This window comes from Mobula hypostoma, chromosome 6, assembly GCF_963921235.1.
Source record: "Mobula hypostoma chromosome 6, sMobHyp1.1, whole genome shotgun sequence".
Lineage (NCBI taxonomy): Eukaryota > Metazoa > Chordata > Chondrichthyes > Myliobatiformes > Myliobatidae > Mobula > Mobula hypostoma.
Window position 1 is genome coordinate 23993912 of NC_086102.1, and position 17007 is coordinate 24010918.

General features: G+C 42.0%; 1 protein-coding gene across 1 annotated transcript in view; it reads left to right on the forward strand.

Annotated features, from left to right (window-relative positions):
• Nucleotides 1-17007, forward strand: part of bace2 (beta-secretase 2) — a 70262-nt gene that overhangs the window by 39778 nt on the left and 13477 nt on the right. Inside the window, exons 3-6 of the mRNA XM_063050414.1 lie at nt 4324-4540; nt 4732-4869; nt 7285-7419; nt 14571-14672. Coding sequence (XP_062906484.1) covers nt 4324-4540; nt 4732-4869; nt 7285-7419; nt 14571-14672 — 592 coding nt within the window. The remainder of the gene's footprint in view (nt 1-4323; nt 4541-4731; nt 4870-7284; nt 7420-14570; nt 14673-17007) is intronic.

Below are 17007 nucleotides of genomic sequence, written 5' to 3' on the forward strand. Positions count from 1 at the left end.
TGAGAGGAAATTAGAGCAGCCATGATGAAATGGAGGAGCACATTTGATGGGCCAAATGGCCTAATTCTGTTCCTACTGTATAGCTATGGTCTTATAGTCTTCATTCACTGCACTGTAGGAGAATGGAGGGTGATATTGTAGAGATAAACATGAGAAAGTCTGCAGATGCTGGAAATCCAAAGCGCCACACACACACACACACACACACACACACACACACACACGTGCACAATGCTGGAGGAACTCAACAGGTCAGGCAGCATCTTTGGAGATGTATAAAATCATGAGAGGCATTGGTAGGGTAAATGTGTATAATTTTTTTTCCCCCAGGGTTGGGGAATCACAGGTTCAGGGTGAAAGATTTAATCGGGACCTGAGGGGCCATGTTTTCACCAAGAGGGTGGTCAGTGTACAGAATGAGAAGTGGTTGAAGCAGGTACATTAACAGAATTTAAAATGTTCCTGGACAGGAAAGGTTTAGAAGGATATGGGTTAACCATGAGCACGTAGGACCAGCTTAGATGGGAATTTTGATCGGCTTGGATGAGTTGGGCCTGTTTTGGTTCTGTATGACTATCACAGGAGTAAGCAGAAGACTGAAGAATCACCACCATTTTTCAAATATAGAAACATAGAAAATAGGTGCAGGAGTAGGCCATTTGGCCCCTTGAGCCTGCACCGCCATTCAGTACGATCATGGCTGATCATCCAACTCAGAACCCTGTACCTGCCTTCTCTTCATACCCCCGATCCCTTTAGCCATAAGGGCCATATCTAACTCCCTCTTAAACATAGCCAATGAACTGGCCTCAACTGTTTCCTGTGGCAGAGAATTCCACAGATTCACCACTCTCTGTGTGAAGAAGTTTTTCCTAATCTCGGTCCTAAATGGCTTCCCCTTTATCCTCAAACTGTGACACCTCGTTCTGGACTTCCCCAACATCGGGAACAATCTTCCTGCATCTAACCTGTCCAATCCCTTTAGAATTTTATACGTTTCAATAAGATCCCCCCTCAATCTTCTAAATTCCAGAGAGTATAAGCCTAGTCGATCCAGTCTTTCATCATATGAAAGTCCTGCCATCCCAGGAATCAATCTTGTGAACCCTCTTTGTACTCCCTCCATGGCAAGAATGTCTTTCCTCAGATTAGGGGACCAAAACTGCACACAATACTCCAGGTGTGGTCTCACCAAGGCCTTGTACAACTGCAGTAGTATCTCCCTGCTCCTGTACTTGAATCCTCTTGCTATGAATGCCAGCATACCATTCGCCTTTTTCACCGCCTGCTGTACCTGCATGCCCACTTTCAATGACTGGGTATTTCTCTTTGCTGTGCTTTACAGCTCTTTTACCATATTCTGTTTTGTCACAGCTAATAGTTATTGTTGTAGTTGTAGGTTTGTGTTGGATGGGTATTTCACTTCCTATTCAAGGTGATTTTCACTCCAGATTTCTCATTCTTAAATTCCTTTACAGAACTCCACTATTCATAGCCATGTTCTTGGGCTTCGGGGCATTTTCTCCCTCAATCAATGGCTGCAGAATTCTGCGAATGAATGATTGTCAGTCTGGATTCTGGATATCGGGATGTTGTGCTGACGTTGTTTAAGATGTTTGTGAGGCTGAATTTGACGTACTGTACCCAGTTCTGGTCACCTACCTACAGGAATATTATCAGTACATTTGAAATAATGCAAAGAACATTTACATGGATGTTACCAGGTCCTGTGTCATTGGGAAATGTTGAACAATGTAGAACTTCATTCCCTGGCGCACAAGAGAATAGGGTTGATCTCATAGAGGTATACAAAATTATGACGGGTATAGATGAGGTGGATTGCAGGCTTTTTCCCCCTCAGCTTAGGTGAGACTAGAACTAGAGGTCATAGGTTTAGGATGAAAGGTGAAATATTTGAAGGGAATCTGAGAGGGAACTTCTTCACGTAGAAGGTAGTACAAGTATGGAACAGGCAGCCAGCAGATGTGGTAGATGCAGATTTAACTGTAACATTTAAGAGAATTTTGGAGAGAGGGTCATGGAGGGCAATGGTCCAGTGCAGGTAGATGGGACAAAGCAGAAGGCCAAGTCAACGTGGACAAGATGAGTTGAAGGGCCTGTTTTTGTGTTGTAGTGATCAATGCCTTTATAAGCTGTGTACATACATCTATTGATGCTTCTGGACACATCTTCAGTGATGTTCCTGGAATCATCGGGTGTTTCGGGTCTTTCAGCATCATACAACCTCCTCCAGGTGACCCAGCCGGGGCTGATCAGACCCCAGCTTGTGTCCAGATGGTTAGCTACTTATGACTCCATGGCTCCCCTCTTTTGAGCCACAGCCATCTTGAGGCCCTCTCTGCCGCATCGGTGGTACTGCAGATGGCTCTCCTCTTCCTCGATGCCCAAAATACTGAAGGCTCTAACTAAAGAACGGGCTACGAATCCCCTACAACCAACCTCCACTGGGAGACACCTCGCTCTCCATCCAGCCTGCTGACAGTTGCTGACCAGTCCTGCGTACTTGGAGAGCTTCCTTTCAAAGGCCTCTTCCAAGCTATCTTCCCATGGGACTGTCAGCTCCAGCAGCACATAGTGGATAAAGCAACAACAACCACCCCTTCTCCATCCTGTTGACATTCAAGTCCATTTTGCCTACTGCAAAATCCTATAAAAACCAGCAAATATTCTCTGTTCAGGTGTGACCCCAGGCGCCTGTGGGGTAGTACCAAGGGCTATTTCTTGCTCACTACAGGGCAACTCTGAAATTACTGAGGTTTCCAAGTATTGCACCAAAACAGATAATTTAATTGAGTTGTGAAGGGGCCATGAGAACAAAACTGAGACACACTGAATTAAAATGTTCAAAGTAAGTTTATTATCCAAGTGCATATATGTCAGCATATACAACCCTGAGCTTCATTTTCAATGAAAGACTGCACCAACCCGAGCATTCAACCAATGTGGAAAAGACAACGAACTGTGCAAGTGCAAAAAGAAATAAATATTTATAATAATAAATAAATAAGCAATAAATTTTGAGAATGTGAGGTGAAGAGTCCTTGAAATGCAGTCCATGTGTTGTGGGAACATTTCAATGGTGGGGCAAGTGAAGATGAATGAAGTTATTCCCTTTGATTCAAGAGCCAGATGGTTGACTCAGGTTGGAGGAACAACACCTTATATTCCGTCTGGGTAGCCTCCAACCTGATGGCATGAACATCAACTTCTCTAACTTCCGCTAATGCCCCACCTCCCCCTCGTACCCCATATGTTACTTATTTTTATACACACATTCTTTCTCTCACTTTCCTTTTTCTCCCTCTGTCCCTCCTGACTACACCCCTTGCCCATCCTCTGGGTCCCCCCCCCTTGCCTTTCTCCCCGGACCTCCTGCCCCATGATCCTCTCATATCCCCTTTGCCAATCACCTGTCCAGCTCTTGGCTCCATCCCTCCCCCTCCTGTCTTCTCCTATCATTTTGGATCTACCCCTCCCCCTCCAACTTTCAAATCTCTTACTCACTCTTCCTTCAGTTAGTCCTGACGAAGGGTCTCGGCCTGAAACGTCAACTGTACCTCTTCCTAGAGATGCCGCCTGGCCTGCTGCATTCACCAGCAACTTTGATGTGTGTTGCTTGGATAATAAGCTGGTGGTGTGAGTCCTGAGGCTCCTGCACCTTCTCCTTGATGGCAGCAGTGAGAAGAGAGCATGTCCTGGGCGGTGTGGTTCTATGATGATGGATGCTGTTTCCTGCAATAACACTTTGTGTAGGTGTGTTCAGTGGTAGGGGAGGGCTTTACCCATGATGGACTGGGCTGTATCCACTATTTTTTGTAGGATTTTCTGTTCAAGGGCATTGGTGTTTCCATACCAGGATGTGATGCAGCCAGCCTCCACTGCACATCCACAGTATAGAAGTTTGTCAAAGTTTTAGATGTCATGCCGAATCTTTGCAAAGAAGTAGAGGTGCTGCCGTGCTTTCCTTATAATTGCACTTGCGTGCTGAACCCAGGACCTTTCCTGAAAAATAGTAGCAGCTCGGAATTTACAGTTGCTGACCCTCTCCACCTCTGATCCTCTGATGAGTACTGTCTCATGGACCTCCGGTTTCCTCAAATCTTGAAGTCAAAATTCAGCGCCTTGGCCCCGCTGACATTGAGGAGAAGGCTGTGGTTAAGGTACCACTCACCGTGCTTTTTCTTTGTACAGTCTGAAATTTCAGCTGCAATGTTGTTACATTTATGTGTTGAATGTGTTCTGTTTAGGAGTTTCACTAATGTATTAATGGGGTTATGAACACTTTTTTTTCTTCTTGCTTAGATCTACCACCTACAAATCTCTTAACTTGGATGTGTCTGTCCGATACACCCAGGGAAGTTGGCTGGGTAAACTTGGAACAGATGTCATTGCCATTCCAAAAGGTCTCAATGGCACCGTTACTGTCAATGTTGCCACCATCCTTGAATCGGAGGACTTCTTCTTGCCTGGAGTTAAGTGGCAAGGGATCCTGGGTCTGGCTTACAAAAGGTTGGCTAAAGTAAGTTCCAGTTATTTTGTATTCATTTTAAAAAGTAAGATTCCTTTTGTCTTCATTTGTCTTTCCTGAAGATTTCTGATTTCAGTATTATTAGAGTGGAAAGCAATTATGGGCAAATAAAAAGCAAGAAAATTGCTAAGCAGTTTCTGGTTGGGTTCCATTCATTACCCACCTCGTTCCTTCTTTTGCAGCCGTCCAGTTCTATAGAACCTTTCTTCGACGCCTTAGTGAAGCAGCTGGGGATTCCTGATGTGTTCTCACTCCAGATGTGCGGTGCAGGCTTATCACTAATAACTGAGCAGCAATCCAGCCCAGTGGGAGGAAGTTTAGTAAGTATGGATCAACACATTGCTCTGGTTGCTTTCTGAGAATGCAAATGTGCTCCAAACCTTGGATGTTCCTAAAATGTTGCATTGTTGCCCCTCTTGTGTTGATCAGAGTGCCCAGAACACTAGACTTTGGTGTTTTGTCTGAATGCGTATCAGCCAGTGAGGCAAGAGGTTGAGGAGCAGCTTGTAAGCCAATATCATGTATGACACCCCCTGGTTTCCTTGGCTGCGTAAGTCCAGGGAAGACAACCTCCAGCCCCGCCAAACTCATGAGATTGAGGTGCTCTCCCACCCCAAGCCCCTGTTTGTGTGAATGCTGTGTGATTTGCTACGCTGTTGCCAATTAGTGCCACAAAATAACAGACACTACACTGCATACGATTAAAGATTATATTCATGAATGTTAATGTGACTAAAGGATTAGTAAAGAAAAGGGCCCATTTTAATGAAACAGTCAAACGTGCACGAGTTGGAGCTCAAAGTTTTTCCATAGTCACCGATCCTGGCTTCATCGAATCACAGTCGCACTCCGGGTTGAATCCTACGCCGCCTTCTCTCCTGCGCCCTCCCTCTTCATCTCTTCTTGAACTTTGGGGAAAAAAACCTGGGCAAACTGAATGGGTGTGCACATGTTTCCACTGCTGGTCTATAGGCAGGAGTTAAAATCCCACTGCCATGTCTGCAGAATTTAAACTTGTACAAGTAAACAGACTTGGAAGAAAAAAAAGCCCACAAAACTACCTGTTTCAGTGGCCTTCAGAAGAGGAGATCTGCTGTCCTCGTCAAGCCTATTGTGACCAACTACAGTACATGTTGTGACACAGAAGGATGCCATTCAGCCCATTGACTCCCTGTAAGTCCCATTCTTCCTCTTCTTTAGAGCCATTTAACACACCACCACAGAAACAGACCCTTCAGCCCATCTAGTCCATGCTAACCTGCTTTTCCACCTAGTCCCACGTACCTACACCCGGACGCCTCTTATCCTTGTACCGGTATTCAACTTCATGTAAGTGTTGCTATTGAACCTGTATCCACCTCTTCTGATGGCAGCTTGTTCCATGATCGCTCCTCCCTCTGAGTAAGGATGTTTGAGCTTTCACCCTAAGCCTGTGACCTCCAGTCAGATCTCACCCAACTTTACAGGAAAAGTCTGCATGTACTGTATTGTACTTACCCTGTCTATACTCCTCATAATTTTGTATACCTGTATAAGATACCCCCTCCAGTGAATAAAGTCATAACCTAGTCAACCTTTCCCTGTACTCTGGTTATTATGGTGTTTTCTCGGTAGCTGGGTCATTTCTCTCTCTAATGCGATCAATTTTCCTTTAATACTTTTGTTAATTATCAACATCAAGGAATACTTTGAAGTGATGAATTAACTGACCACATCCTTATGATGTGTGAAGGAAGCAGGGCACCCTGGTATAACTGCCTGTGGACTCAGACAGCAGTGGAGGTCAGAATCGAACCCTGAAACCTGCTGTTCTGAGATGGCAGCAGTAACTGTGACTCCAGGCCACTAATGTGGCTGATGTTTAAAAACCCCATGAAAGGGTAATGATGGGTGGATGGTAAATTTTGACCCTGACGGCTAATACGTAAAGCACGAAATTCGGATTGAAAATCGAGTAATTTGGAGCTTGTTTGGGTTTCCAGGGCTTGTAATAGAAATTGTAGGTGCTGATTGGAATGCCAATGTGTTGGATAATCTGATGCTGTTTGCAGCGAGCATTTGCACATCGGTGAGAGGTATCTCTACTGTGGACTGGAGCTATTCCTTTTACCTTAAGCCTATGGCCTCTGATTCTAGATGCCCCTACCATGGGGAAGATCTTGTCTATCCACCTAATCTGTGCTTCTTGTGAGTGTATCTATCTGTCAGTTCACCACTGCCTTCGGGTTCCTTTGCAAGCACACCGTATCTAATCTCATCCCTTAGCTGAAGTCTTCCAATCCAGCAACGTTGTGGTGAACTTCCTTTCCACTGTCACCAATGTAACCACATCCTTCCTATAGTGTGGTCGCCAGAACTGAGCATAGCACTCAAAGTGATTTGTACGTTTGCAAATAACATCCTAATTTTTATATCTTGATCTATGAAGGATGCAGGCAAGCATGCTATATAGCTGCTTCACCACGCTAGCTATCTACATTGCTACTTTCAGAGATTTTTTTTTTGAGAGATGTATGGACCTGCACCTCTAGGTTTCCATGTTTGTTAACCTTTTTTGTTGCCCTTTGATTTACCTACCAAAGTGCATCACCTCATATTTTTCGGGATGGTTGTTGTCATCCACCTTCTATAATCGCAATAGAGGCAGTGAGGCTGCCACAATTAAAAAATTAGATGCATTCTTTGTGAACTTTTTAAAACAAATGCAGAAAATCTGTTTTCTTTTGTCCTTTCAGATTATGGGTGGAATTGAACCAAGTCTTTCTCAGGGGAAAACTTGGTACACCCCTGTCAAAGAAGAATGGTACTACCAAGTTGAGATTCTTAAACTGGAAGTGGGAGGACAAAATCTGAACTTGGACTGCACAGAGGTAAGCACGGCGTTTATGCAGAGATGTAGAATTTCTCTTGCAGGGGCATCTGGTATGGCAGAATATCATTCTGTACCACCTGAGAAAATGTTAAGGATGGTAGCTTCCACCAGCAACAGGAACTTGAATCCAGCTAGTAATTGTTCAACCACCTCGTTATTAGGGCTTAATTATTTTGCAGGGTTTTAACTGATAATGCTCTCCCAAAAAAAAACTGCATATTTATTTTTCACTGATTAAATATTCATGAGACATTTAAATGATGCAAAAGATCCTTCAAATTTGGGTTTTGCTTTCATTATTCACTGTTATGCACATTTTCAGCCCACTGGCCAATCCTGTTTTTTGTTCTCATTGAACTGTGGGTGAAACCAGTTCACGGGGAACTGCCGGGTAGAAAGGTAATGATGTGGATAACTGTCCTCACCTCAACACTGAACTAATCATTGACCACAACCTATGGACTCCCAAGGAATCTACAACAGTGTTCTCAGTGTTATTTATTTACTTATTTATTATTATTATTTTTTTTGGTAATTTTCCAGTTTGTCATCTTTTGCATATTGGTTGCTTGTCAGTCTTTGTGTAGTTTTTCATTGATTCTATTGTATTCTTTGTTCTACTGTGAATGCCTGCAAGAAAATTAATCTCAAATCAGTATGTGGTGACATCTATGTACTTTGATGATAAACTTATTTTGAACTTTGAACACCCTCTTTTTTTTTTCCCGACTAAAGGTGGTGTATCTGAGTCCATAGAAATAGTCTAAAACTTTGGGAAAGGTTGAGCAGAGTATGTGCCTTTGAGAGATTGAGAACAAAAGGAACTTCCTTACAATAGTCTTGATGCAGCATTTTTCAACCCAAAACTTTACAATTTCTTTTACCTGACAGATACCGCTCTATCCATTGAGTTCCTCCAGCAGATAATTCCAACATATGCAGTTGCTTGTGCTTCTCTTCTTTACAGTAGATTTTGTAGAATCTGTTTTTATTTTGTAGCCTGGGGGAAAAATGCACATGCAGGACAACAAACACCTTTTCAGGTCTTTAATTCCTTTATCTGTTTTAGATGTTTTAATGCAGACAGAGGTTATCAAAATTAAAACAACAAAATTAATTGTAAAAAAAACAGTTCCTGCTGTTACAATCTCAGATTAATTTTGGTCCACCAAAATTAATACCCATGTTACGTATGCAGTATGAAAATAAATAAAACAAAATATACAAAACCAATATGGTAGAGGCAATTCTAAAAAAAAATCACAATACAAACAACGTTAGGATCCCACCAACCCTGTACCTTATACACAACATCGAAAATATGAATAAATACATCTCATTTTAACTAAGAGATATACTGACTTTGGCACACACATGCTAAACTTCCAAACACATATAGGCTAGGCACTGAAACGAGTTCTCCTCGTTCACACTACATAAACAGAGATTAACACATTCACGTTACTCCATTACATTCACATTTGGTCATGAAACAATAAAGAAAGACAAAAATAAACTTTTACAATTATATTGCCTTGGAGTTTAGATTACAAAAGAAGACTAGCCTACTAGGCCGATAAGGAATTTCACACAACCATGCTATCCAGCACTGATACCTTATTCGCGAAAATCTAAAGCATCCAAATATAAAACATGCCAAATTACTGATATTCTAGATTTACAAACAAGTACAAACAAATTTACATGGATATTATCAAATATTATTCACCTTTTCTCACCATACGACTAGCATTCGACATTCTTTCTAGAACCTTGCAATTCTTCTTTCTACTCCACATGTGCATAATAACGTCACAATTTTCCCTTAAAGGCACAGGCAGCTATTTTAGCATTATCAGAGTGAATACGTATGTGCACTTTAACAATAAATGATATTCAACGGTCACCTGGTTACATTTATTTATTTTTTTCTTAAGTTTTCTTTAGGTTTTGAAGATACAACTCCTTGTCGATGTTCATGCTGTTTACATTTATATAGTTCTTCCCCGAGATGACCGGAAGGTGCTCTTTCCTGTATACATTATGGGTTACTGCTTAGTGTGGGCAGTCACATGTTTATTAAACCATTCTTGCATGTCTCTCAAATGCTACCTTTTAACCCACGGACCATTGTGAAGGGAATGCCGATGTATGTCTGAGTTAATGTACTTGCTTATGCAACTCCAGGTGTGGTCTGGAAACATAAGTGACTGCAGATGCTGAAATCTGGACCAAATCTGGATATTTACCAGGATGCTGCCTGGATTAGAGAGCATATTTTATGAAGATGGGATTGATGAGCTAGGGCTTTTCTCTTTGGAGTGGAGGAGGATGAGAGGTGACTTGACAGAGGTGTATTAGATAATAAAAGGCATAGATCAAATGGACAGCCAGAGACTTTTTCCCAGAGCAGAAATGGCTAATACCAGGTGGCATAATTTTAAGGTGATTGGAAGAAAGTATAGGGTGATGTCAGAGGTCGTTTTTACACAGAAAGTAGTGAGTGGGGGGAGTGCACTGCCAGGGGTGGTGCTAGAGGCAGTTGTATTGGGGGCATTTAAGAAACTCTTAGGCATGTACATAGGTGATAGAAAACTGGGGGGACTTTTTTTGGAAGCAAGGATTAGATTGATTTTAGAGTAGTTTAAGAGGTTATACTAGGATGTAGTGTTCTGTGGTTTTTTTATATAATACAATTACTGGACATACTGAGCAGGTCAAGCAGTATTTGAGAAAGCAGAAAGTCAGCATTTCAGGTCGTCCCTGCACCAGTCTTGTTACAGGGTCTCAACCCAAAATGTCAACCATCACTTTGGCTTCACAAATGCTGTTTGAGCTATTCAGTTCCTCAAAGAGCTTATTTTTCATTCCAGAGGCAGTCTTGTGTGGAGAAGGGGATTAGAAGAGTAGACAGCAATAGGTCATACTCTATGCTCTCCTTTTACTCCCACTGACAAATAATCTGTGTAGCTGTTGATGGTGAATAAGGATCAGCTTTATTCACCGTAGATATCTACACGCACAGGTTGAACACCCCTTATCCCAAAATCCAAAAACCTCTGAAATCTGGCATTTTTTTGAGCGCTGACATGATGTCACAAATGGAAAATTCCACAAGGCACTAGGAAAGTTCCCAGGCATTGCACAGGTCTCTGCACACCACAGACAGTTCTGAGTGACCTCACATATGTAATGAACAAAAGTTAGTGAGAAATAGAAAAACACTGCATGAAGCAAGAAATGAAGATCTCGATCGTGTCTTGAAAGAGTGGATTAGTCAGCGTCTCAGTGAACGTATGCTGCTTAACAGTACGCTGATCATAAAGCAAGCAAAGATCTATCATGACAAAGTAACAATTGAAAGTAATTGTGAACATTCTGCAGGCTGGTTGTAGAAATATAAGGAAAAGCATGACATTAAACTTTTAAAGATTTAAAACATTTTATAGGTAAGGCGTCCTACTGATCATGAAGCAGCAGAGAAATTCATTGATGACTTTGCCAAGATCGACACTGATGAAAATCTAACAGCAGAACCTGTCTACAGTGCTAATTGTTTTTATACCTTACATAAAACCTAAAAAAAGTAAAATACAAATACAGTGTCTGTAACTTTTTAATCAAACCACAGCATCGTGGGTGGAGACCAAAAGCCTGCAGTTGTTGTTGTTCAGCAGCTGATTCAGTTATTTTCCTGAAGCTTTTGTTACCCTGCACACATTATATTTTCATTATATTATTGGTATGTAATGATTTTTACTGTTAAGTACATAGGTGTGATGAACAAGTGTAAAACAAAGACTGCTTACCAGTAGAACATAAATTTGGAGCTGGAAATGATAGCAATCCCAAGCTATCTCATTATATATTCTAAAATCCCAAACTTTGCCGGTCCCAAGCACTTAGGATAAGGAGTGCTCACTCTGTGTTAGGAATTTGCTGTGGTGTGTTGATCAGGGCACAACAAGCAACAAAAAACACAACACTCAACAGTTATAAAGAATTACATAAAAATAAAGTCAAAGAGTTTAAAATATGGACTTGGAACAAAGTGTGCATAAATACCGGCATGTACTTGCAGTGTATCGGCATAAGATGACATTTCACTGTGAAACCCCCATGGCTGAGTAGCTGGAGACTTGCTGAAGACTTAATTATGAAGAACAGGCATCCCAGTGGGCAATCCTACACCCCAGATTGAGTTTGATACATTAGAAAATGGGGTGGGGGAATAAGAGCACCATTAACTTTACAACAATTTCCCCTCCACATCTCTTCAACCTCTAGGTAAGGTGACCAACCAACTGCGGGAATTTTGCTAGAATGTTCTGTGGCAAGTAGTCCAATCAGCCAATCCAATTTTAAACTCAGCAGTTCCGGGTGACTAATGTATTGCAAATTTACTGTCAGGCCACAGGAATGCAGATTGAAGATAGTGAATTATATGGCATTCTACCTGCTTAAATCCAGCAGGTTTTCTTTCTGTAATATCTGTGAGGGGTCGGTCACATTTTAGATGGGAGCTATTTCTCCTGGTGTGAGGAACCTTTAGATGGGGGTTGGAATGTATGTGGGGTATTGCTGGAATGAACCAGAGAGTGTACAGTGCTGTGGAGATTTAAAAATCAGACAGAGGAGTTCAGTATTGATTCATTTGAGATGCACACCCACTTGTTACTTGAAAGAATTTGCATGTACTGTATAGTTTCCTTTTACAATGTCAACATTGGGGCTTTCTTTAACTATTCAATCACCTTAAATCGTTAAATTGGTATTGATATCGAGCTTGGAATGTGATGGAAAGATTCTTAACTACACTGAAATATTTTTTTGAAAAGCAGTTTTTTTTTCTACAAATGATTTATCAAAGCATTAGATAAAAATGCCTGAAAATGAATTTTGTGTGTAACGCAGCTCTTAATGGCACTTGGATGAGCTGAGTGCCAGAATACAAGGAACTCTCACCCCAGAATTACTCTGCAGTAACAAATGGCGGTATTTTTGACAAAAATAAATGTGCACAAAATTGCTTAATCCCACACTAGCATGATTTCCGTCTGCACAGATACAATACTCGGCCAGCATCTCAAACAGTGCAGTGTTCCTTCAGTGTTATTTACTGTGCAGTTACGTTGCTGCATTGGGGATCCAGAGAATTGGTTTGCTAATCTGGCAATCTGGGTTCAAATTTCAGACTGGCAATTGCATAATTTAAATTCAAACTGTTAAATAAGACTGGAATTAAAAAGATGGTATTACAATGGGGGCTGTGAAAATAGTAAATTACCTTGTAAGCCCTGCCCGCTCCCGGTTCACTGAAAATCAAAGCAATAACTGCAGATTCTGGAAATCTGAAATAAAAATAGAAAGAACTGGAATCACTCAGCCAGTCAGCAGTATCTGTGGAAGGAGAAACAGAGTTAACTTGTCAGGTTGAAGGCACTTTGCCAAAGCTCAAAAGTTGGGTTGGCATAGTGGTGTGGCTGATGTAGTCAGTTCCTCAAAGTGCCAGTAACCCAGGTTCAGTCCCGACCTCTGGAGCTGTTTGTGTGAAGTGCACATGTTCCCCCTGTGACAATGTGGGTTTCCACCTAGTACATCAATGCCTCTAGAGGGAGCAGTATTTAAAAGATCACCCCTCCACAAAGTGGTCCTCATTCACATAACACGTACAGAATGCTGGAGGAACTCAGCAGGCCAGGCAGCATCTACAGAAACAAGTACAGTCAACGCTTCAGCCCAAAACCCTTCAACAGGACTGCTCCCTCACGCAAGTTATCTGTGAAAACATTGCACTCTTCCAAGTGCCTGCCCTGCTCTAAAAGCCTGAAAAGTTCAGGTTGGTAGGATTTAAAGATATTTGTCACATGTACATTAAAACATGCGTCCAAACGTGTCATTTGCGAGGAATGTGCTGGGCCGTTCCCATTGCCAACATTAGCATGCCCCCAGCTCAGCAACCTGGACCCACCCATCTTTGGAATGTGAGGGAGACCGGGGCACCCGGAGGAAACACAAGTGGTCACAGGGAGAACTTACAAACTCCTTACAGACGGTGGCATGAATTGAATCACTGTCTTGCAGCTGGCACTGTAAAGCATTGTGTTAGCCGCTATACTGCTGTGCCATCCTAAATCACAGAATATTAACAGTTGAAATTCCATAGCTGCTGAAGTGGGATTTGAACACGGATGTCTTGATTGTTACCCTAGGTCTTGGGGATAGGGTGGGTGTGGGGAGTGGGTTACCAGTCCAATAGTTTAACTACTGTGGTGCTCTACATAGACAATTGCTGAAGTCTGGGGAAATTACTGTGAATGTAATTTTTAAGTTATTATTTATTTATCCATCTATCTATTGTATTTTCACAGACTGTCTTTTGCACACTGGTTGTAGGTCAGTCTTTCTGTATAGTTTTCCATTGATTCTGTTGTGTTTCTTTGTTCTATTGTGAATGCCAGAAAGAAAATTATTCTCAGGGTTGTATATGGTGACATATACGAACTTTAAAAATAAATTTACTTTGAACTTTGAATGTGGAGAGATTTTTTTTTAAATGATTACTTGATAGTTGACCAGAAAACCTGCTTCCTGGCTGATTTTGTTAAGGCCCTCGTGTTCCTGTACAGTATGAATCCATAAATGGCTCACCACCACCAGTTTGGTTAACTGCTGAGTGCCTTCTGACCTGGAGATTCGATCAGCCAACATGGGATTCCTGTATGAACCCACAACCCACTGAAGCAACCCAAAAGATTGAGTGTGTTACTCTGGAACCCAGGCTGACAGCTTAATTACACCAGCTGTTCATTTCCTATTTGCAATTCTATAGGTGGGATGACCTATTTTAGCATCGGTATATTTGGTGGGCAAAATCTTCGTAAGTATTTGGTTGCCAGATTAGTCCAGTTTTTGCACTTGGATTTGAGGTTTGGCTTCACTGGAATGAATGAAAAGCGAAGAATGTGTGGATTTCCAATGTAGGAGTTGTATTGGCATCTTGCCAATACGTCAGCTTATGTGTGACTGCCATTTTACTTCTCATCTTTAACCCGTCTATATGCCAATATTGTATCTTGGAGAACCTGTCATTGCCGTAGGGATAGAGTGTGAACTAACACTGGTTTCCCTGTTTTATCCCTTGCCCAGTACAACACTGATAAGGCCATTGTGGACAGTGGAACCACCCTGTTGCGCCTGCCAGATAACGTCTTTCTTGCAGTCATAATGGCCATCAAAGAAAGCTCAAAGGTAAGAACCTTGCCCAAGTCCTGGTGGTTGAAAAAATCTCGCCCTCCAACATTGCGTGTGTGCCCACCCAGCTGGTAGGGTTCTGCTTCAAATACAACATTTAATGAGCAGGTATTTTGATAATATTTTTAAAATATTTTATTTTATTGAAATACAGTGAGGAACAGGCCCTTCGAAACACATCACCTGGCAACCCCCAATTTAAACCTGGCCTAATCATGGTACAATTTACAATGACCAATTAACCCAGTAACTGGTATATCTTTGGGCTGTGGGAGAAAACCAGAGCACCTGGAGGAAAGCCCTGCATTCCATGGGGAACATGTGCGGACATCTTACTGATGACGTCAGAATTGAACTCCGAACTCCGATGCCCCAAGCTGTAATAGCATTGCACTAACCGTGATGCCCATTTACTTTGATGTTTGAAAGTTCATAGGGGTGCTTAATGAGATCAGTACCATTATTGCTGATTGAGTTTGCAAATGCCAGGGAAGTGCACCCGAAGCTGTAATTTTTGCCCTTTTCCACTGATTACATTTTTAATTATGCTTAAATAGACAATTGTCAGGATAACAATTACACTTAACTAGAAAATTGTCATTATAATAATTATTATAGATTACTTATTAAAGTCTGAATATTGAGCTATGTCCAGGACCAAGTCCGAGTCTAGATGTAGGGAGGATTGTAAGATAGAAGTCGCTAATTTATGGTGGGGATGGTGGGTGGGTGAAGATGGATCCAAAAATCAGCTGATTTGGTCCATACAGCCTGTTGCAGAGAGAAGTGAGATGAGGTGGACTCCAAACTTGTTCACAGAAATAAAAGTTCTCTACCCAAGAGGGCTGTGGAGGCTCAGTTCATCGGTATATTCAAGATTATGATTATGAGGACATGCAGTCCTCTCTTATTGTCATTTAGTAATGCATGCATTAAGAAATGATACAATGTTTTTCCAGAATGATATCACAGAAACACAAGACAAACCGACTTAAAAACTAACAAAAACCACATAATTATAACATACAGTTACAACAGTGCAAAGCAATACTGTAATTTGATAAGAACAGACCATGGTACGATAGAAGTCTCAAAGTCTCTCGAGAGTCCCATCATCTCACGCAGACGGTGAACCTCCAGCGCCACAAACTTGCCGGTGCAGCATACTGGAAGCATCCGACCACAGTCCGAAAACTCCGAGCCTCCGACCAGCTCTCCGACACCGAGCACCGAGTACCATCTCTGCCGAGCGCTTTGACCCCGGCCCCGGCAACAGGCAATAGGCAAAGCTGAGGATTTGGGGCCTTCCCTTCCGGAGATTCTCGATCGCACAGTAGCAGCGGTAGCAAACCAGGCATTTCAGAAGTTTCTCCAGGTGTTCCTCCGTGCTTCTCACGGCTGTCTCCATCAAATTCGGATTGTGGGAGTGGGAGAGTGGTAAAGGGGGTTGTTTTGTTGTTTTTGTCTTGTTTTATTCTGTTGATACCTTGCTTCCTTCTGTTGTTGTTGCGGCCGCTTGTACTCTGTGATCCATGTTATGTTGAGCATTGTGAGCATGCTATGTTGGTGCCTGAAAGTGTGGTGACACGTGGGCTCCCCCACAGGATATCTTTGGATAGGTTGGCTGTTGATGCAAATGATGCATTTCACAATATGTTTCAATTTATGGTACATGTTGCCACAGCAAAACTAATCCAAAATCAAAACAAAACAATTGCTGCTAACCTGCGACCGCCTCGGGGTTGTCATGCTTGCATGACGCACCCTTGGCGCCAATGAAACGATTGTCCTGAAGAGTTGAATCCTTTATTAGCAATTAGCAAGCATACAATCTTGAAGCAATATTAAGTGGTCAGCAAAGATATGACCTCCACTTGTCTCAAGCCACAAACTGCCACGAAATAAGCAAGAATACATAACTTATTCCCTTCACTTTTACTCTGCCCGCCACTCATGTGTAGTTACCATAATAAACATGACAAACGAGCAACACAGAATACATAAGTATATTTAGTTACATAAATCTGAGTCTGAATTTTACTATGACCTCATAAAGTTATGTGGATTTATTGTCTTGGAAACAATTTTCTTTTGCCATCCAGCACTTGCATTAACACCTGTGCTGCCTGTTCTACATTTATCTTGTAAACGGATTTTTGCAATCAGGCTAAATATTCCATTCCCTCTCAGTTTCTTCCATTTTTTTCCCAACCATATAGCAAGGGGGGGGTGAGATTTAAAACCTGTTCTGAAGAAGCTTACTTCCTCTTGCCCCTGGTGCCTCGTGTTTTCCCTCTAATTGAGTTGGCATACTTCAGTGGCAGCGTGCCTG